Below are 26,009 nucleotides of genomic sequence, written 5' to 3'. Positions count from 1 at the left end.
GTTAGCAATTAATCAGAAACAAATTAGGAGTGGCGCAACAGTATATCGACCGCGAGATAGACTATCCGCGTTTTTGAAACGGTATTAATTTGAGAATGACGGGTATATAGTCTATTTCGCGAACGAGGTACTGTCGCGCCGTTCCAGTTAGGCTTACTTGTATAACAAAAAATCAGTACATTAATCACAGTTAAATATATACATATAATATGAGTAGGCAGTTTTCTTTAAAAAGGCTTAATAATTTAAGACTACTTATAAACCGTAAAATTAAAATGATTCTCAGTTTTGCAACACCTAGTGCGTCTAACGAGTTTCGTATGCGGCTATACTTAGTTTATGACTAAAACAGAGCAAAGGCAGTAAGTGAAAGAGGACGTTAAGATTTCAGCTGAAATTTGGGACAGCATAAGTAAAAGACAGTTGAAGAGTTGGTGAAACCAAGGCAAGATGCGCGTGTTTTCGCGCGCGGTGCTGTGCGCGTGCGCGCTGACGCTGGGCGGCGCAGTGGCAGCGCTGCCGCCCGCAACACTTGGCGACGTGGTTGCCAATGCCGCGACCAGCCTCAACAGTATGAAGGTAATTTTATAGTAAACAATTAACCGTCCGCTATAGGGACGTGGCACCAGTATAGAAAAATCGTTTTTTTTTTTTTACCACGTCGGTGGCAAACAAGCATACGGCCCGCCTGAAAACTAATAGTGTTATTTATTTCACTTTTTAAACACTGACAACATTTTACTATAAACGAAAGCTATTGAGATACTTAAGATTTATTTTTCATTGATTTTTGGTAGTTTTAAAGTTAATTTTAATTTATTCATAATATTGAAACCAATTGCAGTACCTATTATTAAAAACATCGAAAACATAAAGGACGAATAGGCCATTCAACTTTTAACGCATAAAGTGGTGGAAATTTTGCAGGTGTCGGTGACTATCGAAAATACTCCAAATTTTCTGTTAAATTGATTGGTGTCATTAACGTACAGCGGAGGTGTGAAGCTCAAGATCAGCGACCTTTTGAAAATTAAACTGGTTCCTTTTCTCACAATACAATGTTTGTCTTCACGGAAAAGCTAGAGATAAATATCTAATGATATTCCTGCCTGGGCGATTATATAAGTTAAGTTTCGAGTGCTAGAAATATAAAACCATGGCTGGCTTATTTACTTATTGCGTCATACACTACAGGCTAAAGTAAAAGGTAGAGTTTAATTACGTCACATTTACTATACTATACTACCAGAAATGAACTCTACCTTGAACTTCATCGTTTCGAGCTACATTTTAAATGTTATTGGGTTTAAAATAGCAAAGTCAAAATAATAGGATGTCACGTCAACGCAGAGCCGAAACTACTCAAAAACTTTCTAGTTTAAATTTATATTATATCGTGTATAATAATTAAATGACTTAATTTCTATACGTGAATGGGCGTCGTCGTTTGGTTTAATGGTCAACGCCAAGAAGTCGCAGGCAATTGTCATTGGTGGATCTTACTTTATCTCCAAACTAGTCAATAAAAGTTTGCCTAATGTTTTCTTTGACGGAACTCATATCCCGTTCTCCTCTACTGTTAGGAATTTAGGCATAACCATGGACCAGACTCTTTCCTGGTCGGCTCATATTTGTAATGCCAGCAAGGAACTCTTTTCCTCTTTTCATTCGCTTCGGCTACTACGAATTTTCCTACCGTTTAATACGAAAGTCATCCTTACCCGTTCTCTTCTGCTCCCTCTCCTGGACTATGGGGACGTAGCGTCCCTTGACCTCAACGAGGAACTCCTCAATAGGATGGAGAGGACCTTAATAATATATATTTATATTTATTCATATGTATATATATATAGAAAGATATTTATTTATATATAGTTTATAATATGTAATAATATATAATTACTTTAGATATAGTTTTAATTACTCTTTTAGGTATGGGTTAACTGGAAGAGATCCCTCTTAGGGATAAGTTCGCCTTTGTACTAACCAAGTATTTTCCATCTGATGTAATATTTATTTTTCTCGCACAATAAGATTTGACCCGGACAAACATAGTTACATAGATACATAATAGGTATATTGCAAGTTAAATAAAAGCTTGTAAAAATAAACTTATTATTTATGTTTAGCTCAATGGTTAACTGGTACAGACTACCTTTTAAGGTGTTAAGTCCGACATTTGTACTCTTTTTTGTAAATTTGTGCAATAAATTTTAAATAAACAAATGAAAATATAAAACTCAATAAGTATATGTAAACATAATAAAATAACTATACATACCTACTACACGTAGTTGGAAGCTTTGAGCTCTTTCAATTTAGAACATAAAACGTTAACTTCAAAACAAATTTCCATAAATTACAAAACTACTGATATAGGACCATGAAGCCGTCACAAAGAAAACTTTTCTGCTTGGAAATTGAATCAGGCATTTTCGGAGCAAGTAACGTCGCGTATTATTGCGCTATTCCCCTGACAAATATGTCCCAAACAGCAATATCCATTATTAGGCAACGAGAGCTGTCCCGCATTCTTACCGAACATATTACACTTCCTTACGTAACGGTGTTTGTTATAAAGCGAGTGCTTCTTCGAACGAGGATCACCACCATTAATTCTGTTGAATTAGGTATTTCATCCAGTGACAGGCGAAGTAACGAGTAGATATAGTGTATACTATGGAACTGTTTTATCACCTGCTTTGTTTTTTGTATTGGGTTTTCAGCTGAGTAAATTCTACTGTTAATAAAAGGAATCGGTTTTTGTGAGTCTGTCTAAATAAAATCTTATCAACCAATTTCAAAGTTCAACTAGGGTGCATCAGTTTCCCTAATTCGTCAATGCCAGAAAAATCTTTGATTCGTCAATTTCCCTAATTGGTCATTTTTCCTAACTTATCATCGCTATGCTGGCAATAAGATTGAACCAAAGAAGGGGCAATAGGATAGGATATGTAAAAAAATAGAACCTTTATTTCTGAAATTATTGGCACCCTGATTCGACTATCAAATTAATGTCATCCTCTCAATTTGTGTTTTTTATTGCTTTTTTCGCCCCTCTTACCTTCCACTCGGTTGCTTGGTTATTTTATGGCCAATCCGTCTCCAATGTTTTTTGGTCTATATGCGATAGAACAAATCCTAAGCAGTACATTTATGTCTATAGAATTTGGGCTCATTAGAATTGGTGCAGTGATGAGTTCGATTACGTACTCGAAAACATTTTTTTGCAGAAACTTGTCATTGAAAAAGAAAATACCTACGTTAAATGAGCAGTAAAGTCTGAGATCCCGCCTTTAAACTGTGACAGAAACGAAATACATTAATACTTGCTTCATTACGGTATTACTCGGCGGTCGACTGATGCAACATCCGCTAAGACTAATAGCTTTTACCATTGTCAAAAAACGTTTAAGCACTCAAGGTTGTGATGAGCTTGAAAATAAAGAAGTGCTTGCGGTATAGCTTGCTGTCGTGTTATTGAACGGATTATGCAACGTCTTGCTTAAATGAAACTTACCGCTGCAACCATTAAGATCCACAAAATGAGTACAATTTAGCTTGCAACAGTGTTTTCGTAGCACTTATATGTAAACTACAACAACACATCTGCTAGTTTCTAAGCAATATTATTACATAGTAGTGTTCTAATTGGTCATTTTTGTGCTATATAAGTATTTCAAAACATAAAAGCTTTAAGTTGGTATGTATATGATTAAGTATTGTAATATGTGTATATACTGCCCGTTTTGCAGCCTCATCGCAACCCGCAATAATAGATCCAAAACAAAACTACAAGCGATATCTTAAATAGGTAGGTACGTCACGGACTTTAATTGTTGAGTCAGTTAGTATTGACAACCAAATTAGCTTGAGCCTTAGATGGATCAACATTTAATGTCTGTGAGCTTACGTAAGCTACCATGTAATGTACATATAAGCTTTTTCAGCTCTTCGGTACGTACGAATTTCACAATGTCTATTTTGTTCGTTCCCCGTCTCTTGTCAGTGCATTTATTCTTCCTTCGATACTGATCTGCCTACCGTTCACATGTTTCACCATAAATTCCCATATTCCACATCTAGGCCAAGTATGTCATTTTAGTCGCAGTATTTTTCGCAACTCCCATTGGTCTACATCCTACGTGTCTAATCGATTTGGTGATCTCTTTCGGACATTTGCAATATCAATAATAACAGGTGTTTCGCGCAACTTCGATCTTGCCTGTACTGTAATTATCGTAATAATAATACTATGTTTATGCTTTTAAGCACATTCATAATCTTTTATAAGAATAACCTAATGAAGTAACAGGGGCTGTAGCTACAATAAAAACCTTCACCCCACAGTGTTTTCATTGACTACCAAGTAGGGTTTCTGCTCGAGAATTCTCGAAGCAAGAAATCTCGAGAAATTCGTCCTTCGCCGAGGCGGGAAAAAAAAACTCAATGCCTCGAGAACTTGAGAAATAAATCTCTTTTTATAGTAAAAAGAACACGCGTATAACACGTGATGTATTAAATATATTAAATAAAATAAAAAAACTCACATCTGAGGATGCCGAAGACCGGGCAAAGTGGAGAAGATTAAGTAGGAAAGCGGACCCTGGCGCTAGGCCGGGAAAACGCTAGGTTGAAGAAGAGAAGGATCGTATATGATTTATACCTAATTGTTCCATATTTGCCTCTACTTATTTTTCAAACGTGTTTTTCAATAAAAAGGACACGTCTTTAGATCCCTTATCTTATTTCTTATGCTAAAAGACGAATTACATTACAGGGCCAAGTAATAACAAATATTACAAAACTAATTAACTCTTAATAAATCAAATAATACCGATATACTCGTATTCCTATTGGCAAAATAAAGTAAGTATATATTACGTAGTAAATCTTGTGTAAGTTTGTCACTTCGAGTTAAATTAATTCACTTGAATATTCTTGCCTAATAAAAGATCATATTGTGATTTGTATAAGTACCTACATTTTGATAAATACCTAAAGAAATACACTATAGCATATTACATCGCCGGCGCGCACGCCTGCACCTATAGCTTTGTTTTTGGTTGTTGAATTTTTGATTATTAAGTGCAATTTATGGTAATTAAAAAACCATGTATATGATTATTAATCTCACCTACGACTCCTATGTATCCAATTTGTATTAAAGCAAAAAAAAATCAAATTAACATCATGTATTTTGAGACTTTAAATTTTTTTCGAGATACTCGAGAAATCCTGGTCGAGAATTCCCGTGCCTCTAGAAATAAAAAAGGTCGAGAAACCAGAAACCTTACTACCAAGCAACATAATTAAAACATACTCGTAAATCAACATAAACAGTAAACTTTTTTGGATTTCGATGAATCATAACATAAGTTATTTAACTACACAGGCACTTGATTGAACATTCTTAATTGTGATTCTACAGAATCACAATTAAGAATCTAGAAAGTGGAGCTCTTTAACTTATATTAAGTGCTTAAACCATCGCGCAATGAAGAGTGGACTATACAATAAAGGAGGATGGGCAAGAAATTCGGCTCTCGAGAGCCTTGGCATAGGCGAATTTGGGACAACCCTGTGCATGTTAAGTAATGTGTAACTCGACAAACTGTGACCCTGTTACATGCAACACTTGCTTTACGAGATAGTGAAAACAAAAGGTCAACGTACACTAGAAACGTACATATATACTTACCTACCATGAGTAGGTATAGTGATCATTAAACCTAACCTAACCTTAGGTTTAGGAACGTTTCTACAAAATTATGCAAACATTTTATGTCCTATGTGTTAGTTATTGGTGTTTGTTTAATTTATTGGTTAATTCAACTGCTTAAGTGATACAAATGCGCAAATATAATAGGGGTACTCACCTTGACATTTAGCAGTTCAATGGATGGTCTTTTGAAATATTATGTAACTTTTGGAACGGCGCTGATGTTACAATACAAACGAAAGAACCAATAGATTCGATTATCAAATCTCTACATGGTGTATTGAGAAAGTGCAGTAGGCTACTGTCACTTCTTATGTATGCAAATAGATATTATGAAAGAGCAAGGTTGGTTTAGCATGGAATGGAATTACAGTAATGGTCTTTTAAAGAACCTGATGGGCCCAAAGCAGCAGCTGAATATATATTATATGAAAAATATTATATATATATATATATATAGTAAGTAACACAAGTGTGCGTGCGTGCGTGCGTGCGTGTGTGTGTGTGTGTGTGTGTGTGTAATCGTAATCATATAATTTCAACTGTAACTGCCGCTTTACACCGATTCACTGTAAGCTGGGTTAAATTCATACTTGTGGAGATCTTGTTGTACAGAAATGGACCAAGGAAAAAGGCAAAGTTATGGGCAAAACTAGTTCTACTGGGTGGATTGATAAAAATTCGGTTTCTTCTTCTCTCAGAAACTGTTGAAGATGGCGCTTTCTTGTGTTGTTTTAAGATGGTTGCTTTTATAAATAATTGTCTTACTGATAGAACGTTAAATTCTTTATATAAAGCGGTTGTTGAGTATCTGAAGTTTTTAAATGTAGCTACCTTAATAACTGCTCTTTGAGCTCGTTCTATTGCAATCATGTGAGACTTTTTGGCACCTCCCCAAACTTCAATGCCGTATGATATGATGGACTGGCACAGTGCAAAATATACATTCTTGACAATATCAGGATCTCTTAAATGTCTAATGTTTTTAAATATATACATTAGTTTCCTAACTCGAGAGCATAAAGAATTAATGTGGTAGTACCATTTTAAATTTTGAACTGGGATAATCGCAAAGATTTGAGACAAAGAGTAATTTAAGGTGCTCATCTAATGATTTTTACTTGATCTAAAGGGCAATTCTAAACAGGTGACTCGCGCCTCACTCGAAGTCGGCAGCCCATAGGTATTGCATCGTACAATCAGTCTATGCATGGAGGGTATACATGAACAGGAACGCCGTTCGTGCCGTTCTTTATGGTCGAACTCACCAGGAATATTTTCTTACAAATATTTCGTGCAGAAATAGATTTTTGCGAACTGACCTTGCATCCCAGATGAGAAACTTGCGCTCATTGGCATTAGACTGGTCATCTTATCCCACCATACGATATTTTCGGGGTTCTAACCCACCATTTACGGTTTGAAAGCTTTATCGTTAGACTCCCAGCACTTCAAAACATGGGACTTTATATACTTTAGGGGAAGACGAGGAAGCGGCGGCTTAACCCTTTTCCAGGCCGAACCAATTTATAAGGTCTTGCCAAAAAATTCAAATATATTACAAATTTCGGGAAATGGGACTTGAGTTCAAATGAATCATCCAACCAATCAACCAACGATTGATGATTGATGATTAATTTGAACCCAAGTCCCATTTCCCGAAAGTCCAATCTAATACGGACCTTAAATCGGATTGCTAAGGTTTAAATTCTATTGGCGCGTATACGCGCCCCCGTATATGTGGTTGTTAAATCGTATTATGCCCTGGAAAAGGATTAACAATTACATGGTGCGATGCAAGATCGGTACCTACGGTGCAGTGTGAATCATATTACACTGATCAGTCCAACTGCAAAAATGTACGAAGTGAACGACAAATTCCTGTTTTGGTCGGTAACATTAGTTCTTCCTCAAGGAAAACTATAATGCTTAGGCAACATAACGCAACCAGCCAGACAGCGCATTGCTATCATAGTTTGAATGTTTTGATTCTCACAAACCCTTTATTAAGTGAATATCTGGAGCGCTGCGGTCATGCGGTGGGCCACAACTTCTTAGCTGTGAGATAGGGCCATTTATCTGACCAATAGACTTTCGTCATGGATTTAAGCCTTGCAAATACTTTAATAACACTTGGGAAACGGATATCAAACCAGATACACCACACCGAAAGCAAGCCTTGCCCTCGGTATAGGCGTATAGGTAGGTATGAATGCCATACCGAGCCGAGCAACCAACACTTTTGCAATTTCACACTGTTTTCGTAAAGTGTGAAAATTTTACTTAAGTGGATAATAATAATATAAGTGTAAGCGGCTCTGAATGTATGTAATTATCTCATCAGCATATGCCAGGTTACACCTGGTGTGTGGGAGGGAAGCCGTTAAAATCGATTGAATGATGATAAAGACAGTGATTTAAAGATTTTGACTCGCACATTACTCCGAATTATTGTAATTAATTCAAAAATAAAATTTACAGTGAAATAATTAACTGCAATTGAAATGAATAAGTGCACACTAGTAATTTACATGGTCCGTGTAACGTAATATTGGTATCAGGTAATAGTTGTGTTACATAATGGACGTGTTTCGATTTAAGTCTGTCGAAGATTTTGTTTTGAAGGTTAATCTAAGAAACTAGGTCTACGACACAATGTGAACGCAACTCAAGAAGTCGTCGGCCCCATCAGCTGAGTCTATGCGACATGCGTTCACTGTCACATAACTGACATAACTTTACTACGTTCGTACGACAGACTACGTCAACTATTTTGGCCCATTCTAAAGGGGCCCACAGATTACCAGTAGGGCTAAGATGGTCGGCTCTTTATCATTTGTCACCATGCCTGTCACGTTCTAACCAGTATGTAAGCGCGAAAATGACGGACATATTGACAAGTGATAAAAATGGAACCATACTGCCACCGCAGTTCGCCGGAAGATATCGCCCTGTCATTTATTCGCAAAAGCTGAAAATCGCGAATAACTCGGTTTTCCTTTAGATTTCGCAGAAAAACTTAATGAAATCATATAGTCAATTATAGTCTCTTTGATCCAAATGATGATGGAGCCGGCTTTGAGCACAGATTATACAGGCGGGCTGTCGATCACTTGTCGCGTTCATTCAGCCCAATTCCCTGAAGTTAGATTTTGATGTAGTAATGAAGCAATTAATACAACATTTTCACAAATAAGAAATTTGTTGTAACATAACAGTTGCTATTCGACTGTAAACCTTGTACTATAAATACCCCACTACCACCATACCATTTTTAATATACTAAATGTCCCGGTAACTGAGCCATTTATTCAAAAGTGACCTGATCTCTTCCCAATGTTGTCTACCGGACGAGCTGATGGTCGATTGGCTCTTCTTTGTCTGATAGCGGTCACTCATCCGGTGTGAGTCACTCATCCCTAAGTCCTGATCAGCTTGTCCCGTCAGCTATAGATTTTAATAGAGAAACTCGCAATTAAATATAATTTCTTGTCAGGTGACGGGAGCATGGCGTCGCCTGTCGAGCACGGTGAGCGAGTCCGTGGGGCTGAAGCACGCGCTGCGGCGCTTGCAGGCGGTGCCTGCGCGCGCGGCGCGGCTGGTGCACGCGCTGGTGGACCGCATGCGCGTGGGCGGCGGCCCGCTCGTGTTCACACAGCACGGCGCGCTGCGCGGCCGCCGCGTCGTGGCTAGGACCGCGCAGCAGGCGCCGTATTATAGCTTCAAAGGCATTAGGTATATCCAAGGTTAAAGATACTTACCTTTTTTGTCTGAAGTGGTGTTACTGAAATCCCTCGTTTTGTGCCTATATGTAATTCAAACTACCACCTGACACATCCTCAAAAATGTGGCGCCGCGATCTGGGAGCACGGTAGTGCCCTCGCGAACTAACTCTACAAGCCCTATTAACTTCACAAATTCTACTCCTTAGTCAAAATATGTGACTTGACCGTTTCTACTACTTACAACTCTTACAAGAACTATTGTATAACGGAAAAACCGGCCAAGAGCATGTCGGGCCATGCTCAGTGTAGGGTTCCGTAGTTACTCTTCCGTCACAATAAGCTAGCTTAAAGTATAGTAAAATTGTTAACCAAGGGATGAAACGGTACCTTTCACGCGAGTCAAACATAACTAAACAGCTAAACTGATCATGTCCGCTATAGTTTTCATTTAAAGTCTTTCTTAAGCTCTACTTCCACGATTTTTTTCATATTTTTTGGACCTATGGTTCAAAAGTTAGAGGGGGGGGACACATTTTTTTTTCTTTCGGAGCGATTATCTCCGAATATATTCACTTTATCAAAAAATGTTTGTTGAAGACCCTTATTAGTTTTGAAAGCCCTTTCCAACGATATCCCACACTGTAGCGTTGAAGCAGAAAAAAAATGTCACCCCCACTTTACGTGTAGGGGAGGTACCCTCAAAAAAATTAAATTTTTAGATTTTAATGTACGACTTTGTCGGCTATATTGATTTATATATCCATGCCGAATTTCAGCTTTCTAGCACTAACGACCACGGAGCAAAGCCTCGGACAGACAGACAGACAGACAGACGGACATGGCGAAACTATAAGGGTTCCTAGTTGACTACGGAACCCTAAAAATGACGATAGCGTAGCGAAACGGCCAAGCTACATATTTTGACAAAGGTGTAGAGTTTGTGAGGTTAATAGGGTTGATCGTTGACAGTGTCAAAGCTGACATATACGCTATCGACAACGTAATTTACTTGCTATACATCTCGCTCGCACTTATATGCGAGTACGAGTGAGATGCATAGAAAGTAAGTAACGTTCTTGATACCGTTTATGTCAGTGCCGAACAGGTCGTAGCCACACTAATTTTGGCTGGTAGAATTGAATTTTTAGTGGTGATTTTGAATAATAAATCCAATCATTTATTATAACTCAAGATAGGTTATGGGCATTCCAAAATTGAAGCGCTTACCTTGTGACAAATTGTACAAGTTGCCTTTAGTCGTCCCTAGGCAAGCGAGAGATGTGCACGTCCTAACGAGCTCGAAAGAGAAAGAGACAACATCATGTTTAACAAAGAGTATTAGCTAGAGTATGACATAGATGAAAGTCGTCTCGTAAAACAAGTAACTATTGTCCCACCAGATACGCGCAGCCGCCGCAAGGCTCCCTGCGGTTCCGGCCACCGGCGCCGCTGGAGCCGTGGTCCGGCGTGCGCGACGCGCTGGAGGAGGGCGCCGTCTGCCCGCACCGCTTCATGCTCTTCGACACCTACAAGGGCGAAGAGGACTGCCTGTTCCTTAACGTCTACTCGCCTGCTCTGCCGGACAAGCTCACTGGGTAACTATCGTATTTGTATCGCTTTTTTAGATAACAATACCAAAGGGATTTAGCGATTCCAATCCTGATTTTTTGACTTTCACTCGATAGAAAATAAAACCGGTAACGTGCGAGTTTATCTTACTCGCGCACCGAGGGTTCCGTACAAACTTTGAATTATCTCGTGTAACTATAAAGGCGAAAGACTTTTGAACAGAAGTACCTATCTATACTAAGTATATTTGTGTACAACGCCATCTATCGGCAAATTGTCTGAGATAATTTGCGCGATGTAATGCACGTATGTTTGTTTTTTCGAGGATAATTCTCTATAATGTGAACCGATTTCAAAAATTGATCTTTTATTTGAAAAATCACTGACCTATCACACATAGACAGTCCTCATTGAAAAATGATCTATTTAATGTAATCTCATAGAAATTTCAGGTGTAATAAACACACGTAAAGTTGGTTAAATTGCAAACTGAATTTGGAAAGGTTTTTTCCGCTTCCGATACGTAGAGGAGCATGCGCATCGAGGTTGGTAGGTTCCGGTTTAAACCCCAGATATGGTCCCTAAGATTTGAGACATTTTAGGAAAAATCCGAAAATGTTGAGTGACTGACAAAGGAAGAAATATTAAGCGATCTCTAAGCATGCTTTTAATATTCACGGATGTGGCAGACACACAGACAAATAGTAATGTAAAATATAAAACAAATTAACATAACAATTCCAATTAGCAACAAAAATTATATAATTACAACTTTTACCCGATCTGGGGACACAGCATTTTACAAACAAAATGAGAAATATACGAGTAGATAGAATTAAGGGTTGTATTATACTATTATTTTGAATACCTATATTATATTCAATGAATTATTTTATTCAATACTTATATACACTATGAAACTTTTACGGGAGGTTGCGGATACTCACCTGCTTAGAGTTGTATATTTAGCTCTGTGTCAGTCTATTTTAAGTTATTGTATACTCGCTTGGGGTGGTTCTGCTAAATCAACTTTAATCACTTTAGAGCGAGCACAAAGAGCAGTTCTGAAAGTCTGCCTAGGACTCCCCCGACGGTATTCTACTTCTGAACTTTTTATTAAAGCGCACGTCTTAAGTGTTCGTAGATTGTTTTTACTGCGTGCTTCCCTTTACGTACACAATATCGTCAGTCGTCAGCCTAATCTACAAGACATGATACTAAAAAGAGTGTACAAAATTCCCAAGCCCCCTGTTAAAACTGCTTTTGCTATGAGATTCTCGGCTTATCTCTTTCCGCATTTATACAATAAATTAGTAAAAATCTGCGACATAAGGCACTGTAACTTAACTGAAGCAAAAAGGCATATCCAACCCCTACTACTTTCTTGGAACTATGATGAGTCAGAGGATATTTTGAAATGACTGTAGTAGACGACAATATTCAATTGCGTCTGCTCCCGAAAGATGAATAACTTCTACAGCTACTTTTCTTTTATTTTGTTTTCTCTCACATTTCGTAGTTATACACACGCACATATTCATACATACATACTCACATATATACACACATACCCTCACATAAACACTTTCACTTACATACAAATTACTGAGACCTTTTTAACTGTTTTGTGCTTAGTTTGATAGTTAGTCATATAATTAAAAAAATCTTATTTAATTTAGCTTTAACAATAATGTATTCTGTTAAAATGAGAACCGTACCATTTTGATACTTCTCTGAGATTCCCACGTGACAGGCTGAGCCTAGTGTGGGGATCAATGTACTGCTGGTCGTGTAATGCCAAATTCTTGAAATAAATATTATTCTTATTCTTATTCTTATTCTTAATTATTTGTAAAAAATATGTGGCCGATCTTGACCATTTCTCATGTAAAAAAAAAGTTATAGATCGCAGAACCAGATTTTAAAACTTAAGTACTAAAAAGTCACTTAATACAAAATATATATCCACAACAAGTTTCGTCAACGGCCTACCTAGTATCTATATAACAAAAAGTAATAAACAAATAGAAACCTACCCCCCACTCTGATTTTCACCCGGACCAAAAGTGCCAAAAATACTGGCAGCATTGCCTCGCTGAATGGCCAGTGATATTTGCTGGACCAGGAAAGAACCAGAGCGAGGGTCGCAGCCCCTTTCTTTCAGCCGACACCCTATGCTCTTGATAAAGGCTTTGGCCTCGGCACACCAAGGCCCCGCCGTCTCAACGGCAACCGGGACAAAATCATACACTTGCTCGAGGTTGGCGTATTTGTTATGTTTTAACTTGGCCGCACTTTCAGCCGCTGCGCCTGCTTTGTTCACCGTGTGCGCGAGATGAGTAGGAGCAAAAGTACTCACACACGTGGCATCCCAAAGCAAGCTGCGGCCTTTCGCCCAAGGAACAAGCGTAAGACCATCCGGTCTCTTACCATCTAAACGACTCAGGCCCTGGGGCTCCATGATACACGGGACATTCGCCGAAACCAAAGCTCGCCTTATCAGATCGTTGATAGCACAGTGCCTGGGTATCCTACCCACGCACCGCGAACAGCTCAACCCATGGTGACCATCAGCCTCTACCATTACCCCACACTTACACTTATGAGGCTCGCACACCTTGCTCCCAATTCTCAGTGCCACAGCCATCCGCAACGTGTCATTATCGAGCAAGGTTCCCAAGTGCGGTGACGGCAAGGCATGCAGCCACGCCCCCGACTCCGGTTCTCTGACAGCCTTCAGTCTAGCCACATCCTTCCCAAAAGCACCCTCCACCAGGCCTTGATGCAAATCATGGCACAAAATATCGTCCCACTGTCTTTGGGATGAGGGGTTCTCCGGTCGTTCAACCCCCGCAAAGCGAGACGACCACTCGGAAAGAGCTTCCTGAAAAAATGCAACGCAGACATTGCCACCATCAAAAGAAAGAATTTTAGTGACAAGACCTGCCGCCGCATGAGATGATGCCAAGAAAGCTACCAAGCCGACGTCACGCATGCAACGTACCCCCAACCCCCCATAACGAACAGGAAGTGATGCCTGGCGCCACTGTGGCTCATCGAAGCTGACATTTAAAACACCTTCTAAGCCCTGTCGAAGCACACGATCAAACGCGTGTACGTCTTGTTCAAACCTCCAAATTGGCGCAGTCCTCAAGATATACGTTACGCGAGGCATCGCAAAACAGTTTCGCAGTAAAATGAGTGAAACGTGCGCCGACAAGTGTTCGAAATGCAAAAAAGCAGACTTCAACGCCTGAGTCTTAGCCTGAACCGCCGAACCCACCCCTTCCGCGAAAATGGGTGCCCCTAATAAAGAAAACGATTCTTTGTTCAGCAACATAAGACCTGGCAATACCGACTGAAAGTCAGGCAATGCCAAGGAGCCACATGGATACAGCTCACACTTTGTGGAATTTACTTTCAATCCAATTGATTTTAAAATGTTTTTATTTTGTAAACCGGCCAGCACAAAGCGCTTAATGTGAAGAAGATTTTAAAGCAAACCATTACACTAATGCTAAGTAAACGTCATAATTTCATATATGTTTGACCTTGCACTGTCTGGGCTATCAAAATCGCTGCCAACTTATCTAGGTCTGACTCTAAATGCGACCGTCACATGTCCATGTAGTTGAATAGTTGTATCCTTCTTTGTTTAGATTAAAATCTAAATCTAAAGATGACCATGTTGATTTGATGTCTAAATTAGCTGATTTATGAAGTGGATCGTAGATTCAACTTCCATTTCCTTGAGGATTTTCCTGCAAAACATATTATTATTTCATTTTAGGTAATTTTATTAAGTCAAAGATTACTTCCCTTAAGTTAGTAGGTATGTATTAGTTGCTTGCTTAACTTATGCTATACCTGACAACAATGAAAAGTATAAAACATTATACCTATTCATTATCCTACTCTACGAGAACTAGGCATTTCATAATGGAAGTGGTAAACCGCGAATGTACCTACTCATAATTACCACAGAACCTTATCAACATGAGTCATACTCTGGGTATACGAATAGGCCCCATACCGGGTCAGTGTTCCATATCAAATATTTCGAAACATCCTATTTCTAAAACATATGTTTTTGCTGAGTCAAGCGTGACCCAAAACTTTCTAGAAGAGAATTTCCACTATCGTGTGTGATTGCCTTAGCAGTAAGTCGTGTGGCTTGCAAACTGGGGTCGTGGGTTTGAAGTGTTCAAACTCCAATGAGTTTCTTGGAAGCACACAACGAAAAAATATTATTTGATACTTATTTTCAAAAGCTCCGGGGGGCGTAGCGAAGATGACAATCGTGCATCGACAAATGCTAAACGAAAAAATGTAGGTATCGGGATGACCGATGCTACGAAGTCAGGTGACTATTTCTATACATCATTCAAGTTTCGATTGGCGTCCAGGAAACCGAAATAATACCAATAAGATCCAGTTAGCCCTCTGGGTTGAAAGACCAGATCACGGAATATGTACAATAATAACCTTATTAACATTTTCCGGGGTGTGGGCCGGCTGGCATGGCGTTGCTTTCGTAAAAACCAGAATCCGCATCAATTCATGAGATTAGTTTCCAAAAGCGAACCCGGCTGTGACGACTGTCCATAGGATACAAGCGAAAAGCAGTATAGGTAACAAGGATATTAAGTTATAAATGGTTGGGTTTTACCAAAGGTACAATCCAAAGCTGGCGGTGATGGTGTGGATCCACGGAGGTGCGTTCGCGGTGGGCTCGGGCAACTCGTTCCTGTATGGGCCGGACCACCTCGTGGGCGCCGGCGTTGTTCTCGTCACCTTAAACTACAGGCTTGGAGCGCTCGGGTTCTTGAGCCTGGGGAATGAAGAGGTCTCTGGAAACATGGGCCTTAAGGTAAGTTTACACGATCGCTCTACATAGTTGTTGTGGAAAATCAATTGAATATATTAAATTGATATTGAATAAACGTGTTCTACTTATTTTCAATACCGGCTAAGTCTAAATCAATCACACAAAACCCTATGCTTGCTTATATAGATCGCTGTTATAAAATGTAACAAGGTAAGTACTTTACTCGCAGACAAAATGTAATCCCAAGATTGGAGGATCGTGGTGCCTATTAAAGTTTCTGTTTACATTGGCTGCAACCGCATTCTGCGGTATGCAACAGCACCATTAGGCTGCAATACGCACGTATATTCATTTAGTTAATGTAATTTTGATTCTTGTCCAGGATCAAGTAATGGCATTGAAGTGGGTGCGCGACAACATCGAGCATTTTGGTGGGGACCCCAATAAGGTTACCATCTTCGGAGAATCCGCTGGTGCCGCCTCCGTACATCTCCATATGCTATCGCCAGCGTCAAAGGTACCTAGAATCAACTTAATGTTTGCATGTAAATGTAGGTCTTGAAATTTGGAGACAAGAATGAAACTACTTACTGATGAAATAAATAATACAGAGCTTTTCAGTCGAGTACCGTGTTTAGGCAACGAAGCTTCCTGAGTTGCCCAGGTGAGGTACGAGATTGAAAACTTGATTATAATATATCACTATTGTATATACAATACTTTTTCTATGAGTCAACAAAAATAATACATAAAAATAAAATCTTTCGCTATATGCACGACTGTCACGCAACCTAGAGTCCGCAAGTCTAGGCGATAACGTCAATGCACTACATCTTATACAACTACTCCAAAATAAGTATGGTGGGGTTGTCTCTCTTTCATGGGTCTACAAAAAAAAACCGGACAAGTGCGAGTCGGACTCGCGCACGAAGGGTTCCGTACCATTATTGATAAAAACGGCAAAAAAATTATGTTTGTTGTATTGGAGCCCCCCTTAAATATTTATTTTATTCTGTTTTTAGTATTTGTTGTTATAGCGGCAATGGAAATACATCATCTGTGAAAATTTCAACTGACTAGCTATCACGGTTCATGAGACACAGCCTGGTAACAGACGGACGGACGGAAGTCCCATTTGACCCTTTGGGTACGAAACCCTAAAAAGTCCGCGATGTTGAATGTCTATCTTTTAAGGATAACTTACTATACCCATTCTTAACTTCTAGAAAAATATCATATAGTATGAGGCATTTGCAAAGCTATTTACACGGATACAGTATTAATAATTATCTTATTAAGCATTTCATACAGCTTACAATGGTCCCTTACATTACACCATACAATTTAAAAGAATATTTTAGGAGCAATCGTAAATTAAAGTTTAATTTCGAGCCATATAACGTGTACGAAAGTTAAAGACGCTATCCGTACTTAGTTAAAATTTTTGCCACCTTATGCGCTGGGATCGCTTTACTTACCGCTACCATGCACTTCGCCCGGTCCCAATACAGCAATATGAAATACGCGAGCAGCCGCGATAACTTCATACTCGTACGCGCCCGGGCCGCCGAGACCCGGCGGGCTGGTCAACGACTCGTAACTCATGAGTCCTTGGTACTTGCTCCTTGCTAAATTCAGATTTTAGACAGTTTTTTTCTCAATTTTGGCCACCGTAGCCTATGGAGACTAACAAGCAACGGTAAGCAGTTTTCGTTTCAGTTATGGATGTTGCTAATAGCAACTACGAAGCAACTTGCTATATTAAGGGTGTCACATGTGCGTTTATGACTCATGAAGCATTTGTTTCTACTATAAAACCTAAAAATAAATAATTAATTTGAGCCATCGTTTTAATTCCTCCTCTTGACCGCGGCGAGCTGTGATTGCCTGATTGGTCAATTTCATTATAGTTGACTAAACCGTTTCGAAATGAATATTATAGTTGAGTTGAGATACATGAAAAATACCCAATTACAGTTTGGTATACGAAATCTTGATTCAACCATTACAGTCGACGAGTAGAAAAAGTATACAGTGCAGCAGAAGTAATCAACTGCATTGTATACTGTATCTATATATCATATACGTGCGTCGACATGGATTATTTAGCAATAATCATAATGCGAAAAGCCTACAGTGTGTGTTCAATTTTCAATCTTATTCCCTTGGCATTAGTTCGAAATCATTAACTGTAATTGTAAATTTAAGCACGTATATATTAGCGACGTCACGTCTCATACCAATATATGAAAAGGTTAATTAGGTGCTTACTATTGTGGATTGATCAGTAAACTGGACGGTATACCTATACCTATCAATTGGTACCTAGGTACCCACCAATCAGCTGTCAATGTTTACGGACGTAATAATTAATTTTCACCACACCAACTGGTAAAGTCCCTCTTGATTGTTCAAAAACTAATGAAAAAGTTGCATTTTATCCACATGTGGGGCAAAGTATTCAGATGCAAATTTTAAATGATGATTTTGGATGATAATATTTTAATTAAGTTCATTTGGTTTGATTTTTTGGTATTTCATACTTAGTATTTTCCTGGCGATGGTGTGCTGAAAAATTTTGTGTTTCACTCGGTTCAAGGCACAAAGTTTGTTTAACCCTTTGTGCCTTGAAACCCTCGCAAAGCTCAAGATTCCACTTCTCGAACCACTCGCTACGCTCGTGGTTCAATTTTGGGATCTTTCGCTTGCTCGGGTATCAATATTAGCACGAGCGGTTAAACAACAACTTTGCCCCATTGTAAAACAAATAACTATTACCTATGTATGTAGGTAGTTTTTTTTAACCCCCTGGGTAGCAAAGGTATCTATATGTAGATAAAAGTATGGTTAAAATTATAAGTAGGTACTTACTAAAAAATAATCAACTCTATTTGCAAGATAATAATAAACGGAATAATGGCGTAGCGATCTGATGATCCCATCGCCAGCTCGTTTTCGAAGTGCAATCAGTCAACGCAGGGCAGCTTGTGGCGTCCAACCATCCAGAATAGAGCCGTGAGCGCTGCATTCTCGAGGGTAGATGTGGAAACATAAGTGGCTAGTTGGCTAATATATGTTTAAAGTCCAATGAAACCTCTCTATACCCTTTGCCTTGGATGTGGTTTTTCCATCTTGGCCAATCTTGTGGGGGCGGGGCGAGTCACTTCCTGCCGGAGATAAAATTGCATAGGTACGATAGGTACTTAACATTTCATTAGACAGGCAACCTTTTTTATATTCCATAGCCTAGTGACTAAATGTCAATCCCTTCCACCCAATAAAATCAAATACTAACAAATAATAAGATTACGAATACAAATAACTAAGATTTTGATTGAGAGTGCTATTACGTTTCAGCGTTGAGCGAGTTTAGGTATTTTATGTACACACATATCATAAACCCTCAATGATTGCCTTCAAAATCCGTAAATAATGGCCAACTTTACGATAAACTGTTTTGTTACAACAAATTTCTTATCTGTGATAGTGTCCGAATTTGCTTCATAACCACATCAAAATCGATTTGGTTAAGGCATTTAAATTTGGAACATCTGAAAAAGAAGCAATTCGATTTGACCTGTATTCTAATATCAGTTGAGATGCCTTTTTGTTCGAAATGAAATGTCAATTGCATACAATTTTGACAAATCTCGTCAAATGTTAGTTTGTATCGAATGTTACGGGAATAGGCCCCCGACTCTAGTTTGTCTCTGAATTAATAAAAAAAAACTACGGATGCGTGACATGCGTGAAAAAAGTTTTCATTTATCGCCATTTGACGTACAGTTTATCTTTTAATAAGTTTTAAGTATAAAATGAATTTGTTTTGTGGTTTTTAAAGTAACTATAGCAAAAGTCTCGTGTAAAATGAGCGATAAAAATATTTCGGTGACGCCACCACATATCCGCGAGTTCCGCCAAGCGAGCAACGATGCCCCAACGTTGGTTGTAATTTGGGTTAGTGAATATATGTGTGTAGATAAAATAGTGTATGTAACTGACACAAAGTTCAATTTTAGGTCTCGTAATCGCGACTTACTTGCGGCTCCTAAAGCGCGCACGAAGACGTACAGGCAATCACCACTGGTTCGTGCTTTGCACTACATCAACGCACTTCTCCAGTCGGCTCCAGACTGCGATCTTTTTGCCAGTAGTTGGAGGCAAATCTGTGAGCAATGCAAAAACCATTGTGAGGCAATGGATGACCGTCCGTCCTCAGTTAGTTATTAAGGTTCTCCTGTGTTTTGTAATTCTATTTTTCATGTATAACACAATTTAATGATCAATACCCTTCTATTTGTGTACGGATATATAACTTAAAATAATATTGACCTACCTAGTCCCAGATTGTATTCTGTACCTGATGTGTATGTATTTATATACTTTCTGTCCTAAATTTCGCAGTGCATTAGTATATACTGTAATAACACACTCGTGTATTTTAATGCCTTTTATTATGTAGCAGTCACGTAAACTACTATTAGGTACCTACGCGCTGCGGCAGGCTGTGCGAGCTCAGTATGCCGATCTCTTACTACCACATTTTCCCTCTCGCTCGCAGTACAATTATGGATAAAACAATATTGATCCTTCGTGACACATTGAAAACAACCATAACAAAACTATCTGCAATCAAATTACAAAAATCCAGTGCAAATGTACTTACATTGAACTGGATTTAGTATTTTCGTACCAAATAACATTTATTAGGACTTTATGCATAATAATAAAAATAAATAATATTTTTTTACTAGAAAGACCTACTTGTTTACATGTTTCGTTATTGCATTAGGAATAGGTTGGGTAGTGAAACTATAGCTTTATTATGATACAACGCCTTTGTTCAATTAATTTGTATCATACCCGTGACCACCTTCCTCGTCACCATCAGGCTAACATAACATTTAATTTGCTGTAACATCCAACTGTCAGTTTGTACTATTTAATATTATTCATATTCATTTAATCATACAATTTTAATTTAGTACCTATAGAATGTCAGGTCATTTCACAAGTACATTACGTACATTCGTACTTGTATAACTTTACCGCCCTACAGCGGGTTACTAGCACTATACGTGCGTATGTCGAAAATTTCAAGGGCCATATGTACTGTAAAACGTTGTACAATACACGTGCGAAAAGGTAATTCGCATCTCGTGTCGATTTAAAACTGATCAACACTCGTTGCGAATTTCCTATTTGTACATGCAGCTAATTATAATAACATTCTATAAATTTAATGTTGTCCGGTAGTTTGTTTTATTACTATTTAGTAATATAATACTATAAGAACAAATATTTACATTACTGCGATCAAAGTTTCTGGTCGCAGTTTACACGCACACAGTATGTGTTATTATTAATAAAGTATGAGTACACCACGAGTACACCGCCGCAGACAACGATAAAAAAAACCTCGTCGTCGCCGTTAAAAACGTGCCGAGCTGACCGACCTCCGACCGACACGCGTCCTGCCTCTACAAGCTCTGCCGTCGTGGTACGGAGATCGCGAGCGCAGCGCGCGTATCGATGATATTCGAGTTGTTTAAAAAAAAAATAGTAGCATTTCATAAGCATTAATGCATACCGATAGTATTAGCTAATGTTGCAGATTGCTTTAGTATGAAAATGACTTCGATATGAAGTAGATTTTCGTAGGAATTGACACTTGTTTCGAAGAGAAATTGAATTAATTTTACTTTGATTTTCTCTTTCTCAAAGGCATATAGGAAAAATATCGTATCGTATTCCTAAAGTACATGGTATTAGTAATACAAAATATTTACCTTTAGCAGAGTTAAATTCTCAAAATTTACAAATAAGAGCTCAAAATTCAGTGCTTTTTCGCGGTTTATCGTAAACGACCATCGGAAAAATAATCATTACTAATTAAATAAGTCCCTTTTTCTAATATTTAACATCGTATGCCTAAAGATAAGAAGACGCCTTTACTGGAACAAGTACTCTTTGTGTCTAATAATGAGCGCAAAGTCCTGAATTTCATCGAGAAATATTATCAATTTTACATTGTTTCGACTTTCCTTGTGAGAGCGCTCTTAACGACGTTATCTAATTGATCCAGCACATGTTAGTTATTGATATAAGTTGTTGATTTAAAGCATTCGTCACAATGATTAAAGTAATTAATTTTAAAGTATGTTAGTATCGCCTTACGTCACTGTAGGATTCAAGGCTGATAGGTATATCATGCAACAATCATATTTTTAAAAGTTTATTTTCGGTATTTACCTAAGCTTAAATAAAGACTGACTCTAAACCCAAAATTCAGATTAGTAAATATTATAGAATATACGAGTATAAGTATATTTTAATTAACAATTTTCAAAATCAAACCATTTTAGTCACATAAGATGTGTGTAGAGAGCCCGTTACAATCTCCGTCGACTTACCCAAACTGATTAGGTAGTTCATGGTTTTTGTTCAATATATATGAATGCAGGTTTCCTTTAATTGAATAATGTGGTGGTAACTCGTCGTTGTCGCAGGGTTTATTCCATGGCGCGATAGCGCAAAGCGGGCTGGCGACATCGCCATGGGCGCTCGCACACGACCCGCTGGAGCGGGCCTTCGAGCTCGGCCGAGAGCTCGGCATCGTCACCAACAGCACGGCTGAACTGCTCGGTGAGTGAGGATGTTATGAGGGCTAGGTTTTGATTCAGGATCATTGATAAAGCTATGTCAATAAACAGTTTTATAACTTAACATTACCTACACAGAGCCTCGGCATATATACACACTAGCGTCTCCAAGCGTCCGGTATGCGCACTATTATGGGTACTAATAATATTCTAAGTTCTCTTAAGGAGATACATATAATAGTTATATATAAATTGAGATTAATTTAGCTTCAGCTGTAAACATATTTTCAACTTTAAAAATAGTTTTTTTTTTATATTACGTCGGTGGCAAACAAGCATACGGCCCGCCTGATGGTAAGCAGTCTCCGCAGCCTATGTACGCCTGACTTATTTTTGTATATATATTAAAATGTTACTATTAGGAATTTATAAGGCATCTCATAACTAAATAACAAATGAAGCTGAGTAAGATAAAAAAAGGGTAATACAACTGCCTCATTGTTGAAAGCTAGTGATTTTTATTACTGTTTTAAAAAGAATAAATATACAACACAATATAAACAATACTAATAAAACAACACCGTGAACTGAATAGAGAAAAGACAATTGTCATTTTCCATTGTTTTACTTTAAATAATAATTATTTACTAGGCAAATGCGAGTAAAGCTATTTAGTTCATATGAGAGATACTTATTTACTGGCAATACATGAATCACATGTTAAATGGGCTAAAAGGTGTAATTTAAACTAAATAAGCTATAATTTAAAAATCATACTTTAATAGCAGTAAAAGTATTTAATAAACCACAATAATCATAATATTATACTTCTAACACTAAGCCACATTTTCAGTAATAAATGTATCTGTTACCGGAAATGTATGAAATCTAGGAATTGTATACAAATCCTAGGAAATTTATACAATTCCGAAGCTATTTAGGAAATGTATAAAATATGGTTTCAAAAACTATTTAATACATACTTGTCCTAGGAAATATGTAAAATTCCTAGGAATTGTATATAATTCCAATATCGGATTAGGAAATGTATAAAAATAATGCTTTCTGTAATAAAACACGTTGTTAAAATGAGAATTTTCATTTTTATTAAAGCACTCGTTGAGACAACAACGTTCAGGTAACAATCATATCATAAAATATAATAATCTTCATATTATCTTACTAATGAAAGCTTCGAAAATCAACTATCTAGTAACTTTTAAAATGTATTTATCAAAAAATCGACTTATATTATTCTTATAAAGTGAAACTTTCGTTTGGTAAGTCTATAATCAGTCTGTTATTTAAGTAATTATAAATGTCACAATATTAAAGTAAGTCTTTATAATTAATAGAATTGGCGTTACTTTGCGGAAATCCATGCTAATTAAAGCAAGAAATATTACTTTGCTAATCCGCGAGAAAATAACGTGTTAGTTAATCAGTGCTAGCTTGTCATACTTACTTGCGTATTTTTACATGCAATTAATGTTCCCACCCTTCCACCGCAAAAATAAATACGCAAATAAATATAACAACCCACACCACCAAAAGTACAAAACTCGACACGTGTATCGCCTCTACGAGGCATCCTCAGGAGATGCTGGAGATGTTGACGGTCTGACACCCGACAACTGAATGAGCTGTCTTGCTTCTTTGCACCAAAGTGCTTTGGTGTGAGTGGCCTTTCCATCCTTTTTGGATTTTTGGCGGTTTCTAGTCGCTGCCCGTAACAACGGGCGGGTCTTTCCTGTGCCCATTTCCAGGGGCGAGGGCTTCTGGGCCGGGGTCGGCCGGAGGCCGATCATGGCTTTGTTGTGGTTGTGTCTCCTTCTAAAAAGGCTGTTGGGGCCAGTCCGGGCTGCCCAAGAGCGCGATCAGTGCGTCGACCTTTTGTTCAGCGGGGGACGGCGGCGTGGATCTGGCGGCTGGAGCCGGCGTAGGCGGCGAAGATGGAGGTGCAGCGGAGGGTAGGGCTGGCGCTGCCTGGGTTGTGGTGGCTGGTGATGATGATGTTGGCACTGGCTTCGCTTTCGTCGAAGTCCCGGGCTCTCTTGCCTGCCGCGGTCTTGACACCCCCCTTTGGGTGGGGGGGTTTGCCGGGGCCATCAGGGTTGATGGCGCCGACTCTTCCACCGTGGGCTTCTGGATCGCGGCGTTAGTTTGAGGTCCCGGGCGGGACGGGGCCGAGAAATAGGTTTTCCCGGCTTTCCACATTTTGTAGGCCTTCTTGAACTCCGGACAGTTTCTGTGGCTTCGAGGGTGTGGCCCCCTGCAGTTTTTGCAGGTGGCCTTCACTGTGCGGGGTCTGGTGCACTGGTCTGCGCGGTGAGACTCGGCGCAGCGGACGCAGGCAACTTCCCGATGGCAGCCGTGGGAGGAGTGGCCGAAGCCTTGACAGCGGTGACACTGCGCGGGCCCCCTCTTTCCGCGCCATGCCTCCACCTTCATTCCTCGGATATGGAGCAGCTCTGACACTCCGTAGACGCTCGCGTGATCCCGGGCAGTCCCCGCGAGCTGCACGAAGTAAATTGAGCCCGAGCGTCCCGCTCTCGCGGGGATTTCCTTTGCGTATTCCACGGGGTGTCCTTGCTTCTCCATTGCGTCCATGAACTCATCATCGTCGTCATCTTACATTTCCGATTGCTATTTAGGAAATGTATAAATTTCCTAGGAAATGTGTCTAATATAATTTGTTTTACACATTTCCGTGCGATTTTAGGAATTACATACATTTCCTAGGAATTGTATACAATGACGGATTACATACATTTCCGGTAACATATCTAAATATACAGTACAAAATAAATAATCAGATTAAGGTACTTATCTCTGTCCGTGGCGCTGGTAGCACAACAAGTGACCGCTCGCCGGCGAGCATCATCCTTTTATACCTGGTTCAGGTAAATGGCATGATCTACTCGTTTCTTCGCCTACCGACATTATGCCTTATTTTAAATGTTTGAATAAAATGTACCTTAAAATGTTACAATTATGCGATTTCATAATGGCAAATCCAACACCTGCAACTCCAGAGGAGTTACATGCGCGTTGCCGACCCTAACCCCGCCCCCCGCTCTATTTTATACAACACATCTTTATCATACATCAAGGTTACCTCCGAGCGACTCCAAGCGAGCTGCTGGTGAAGGCAGGTGCGCGACTGGCGGGCGCGCCGGGCAAGAGCGCCGACCTGGAAAACACTGTAGCTCTGCCTTTCTTGCCCGCCGTGGAGCCACAGGTGAGACTATTCTTCTTGTAAGGTAATGGTAATGTTACCTCGGAGCGAGGTACTGGTGATAGCAGATGAGTCTTGCAAGCCCGCTGGGCAGGACTGCCGATCTGGAATACCCTGTAGCCCTGCCTTTCTCACCCGCCGTAGAGCCGCAGGTTAGACTTTCGTCCAATTAACAAAGCTACCTCAAGATCATGAAGGTCTCCGCCCGAAATAAGCGATTTAATTTCTGTTTGTAGCCCATTTTACAACAGGGATCCACGAATGTAGGCACAGTATGTGCATGATGTTCATTGTGAACTGTTGACTCTTTTCCGAATCTTGGTTC

At 39.1% G+C, this 26,009-nt stretch overlaps 1 protein-coding gene across 1 annotated transcript in view; it reads left to right on the top strand.

The window, feature by feature from the left end:
- Positions 1-359: 359 nt before the first annotated feature.
- Positions 360-26,009, top strand: part of LOC133528657 (venom carboxylesterase-6) — a 39,031-nt gene continuing 13,381 nt past the window's right edge. Inside the window, exons 1-7 of the mRNA XM_061866113.1 lie at positions 360-579; positions 9,219-9,457; positions 10,848-11,042; positions 15,691-15,886; positions 16,227-16,361; positions 22,354-22,489; positions 25,560-25,687. Of these exons, the coding sequence (XP_061722097.1) occupies positions 451-579; positions 9,219-9,457; positions 10,848-11,042; positions 15,691-15,886; positions 16,227-16,361; positions 22,354-22,489; positions 25,560-25,687 (1,158 nt within the window). The 5' untranslated portion in view covers positions 360-450. The remainder of the gene's footprint in view (positions 580-9,218; positions 9,458-10,847; positions 11,043-15,690; positions 15,887-16,226; positions 16,362-22,353; positions 22,490-25,559; positions 25,688-26,009) is intronic.

This window comes from Cydia pomonella, chromosome 19 (assembly GCF_033807575.1).
Source record: "Cydia pomonella isolate Wapato2018A chromosome 19, ilCydPomo1, whole genome shotgun sequence".
Classification (NCBI taxonomy): Eukaryota; Metazoa; Arthropoda; class Insecta; order Lepidoptera; family Tortricidae; genus Cydia; species Cydia pomonella.
Note: the sequence above shows the minus strand (reverse complement) of the source record. Positions and strands in the feature narration are given on the sequence as shown.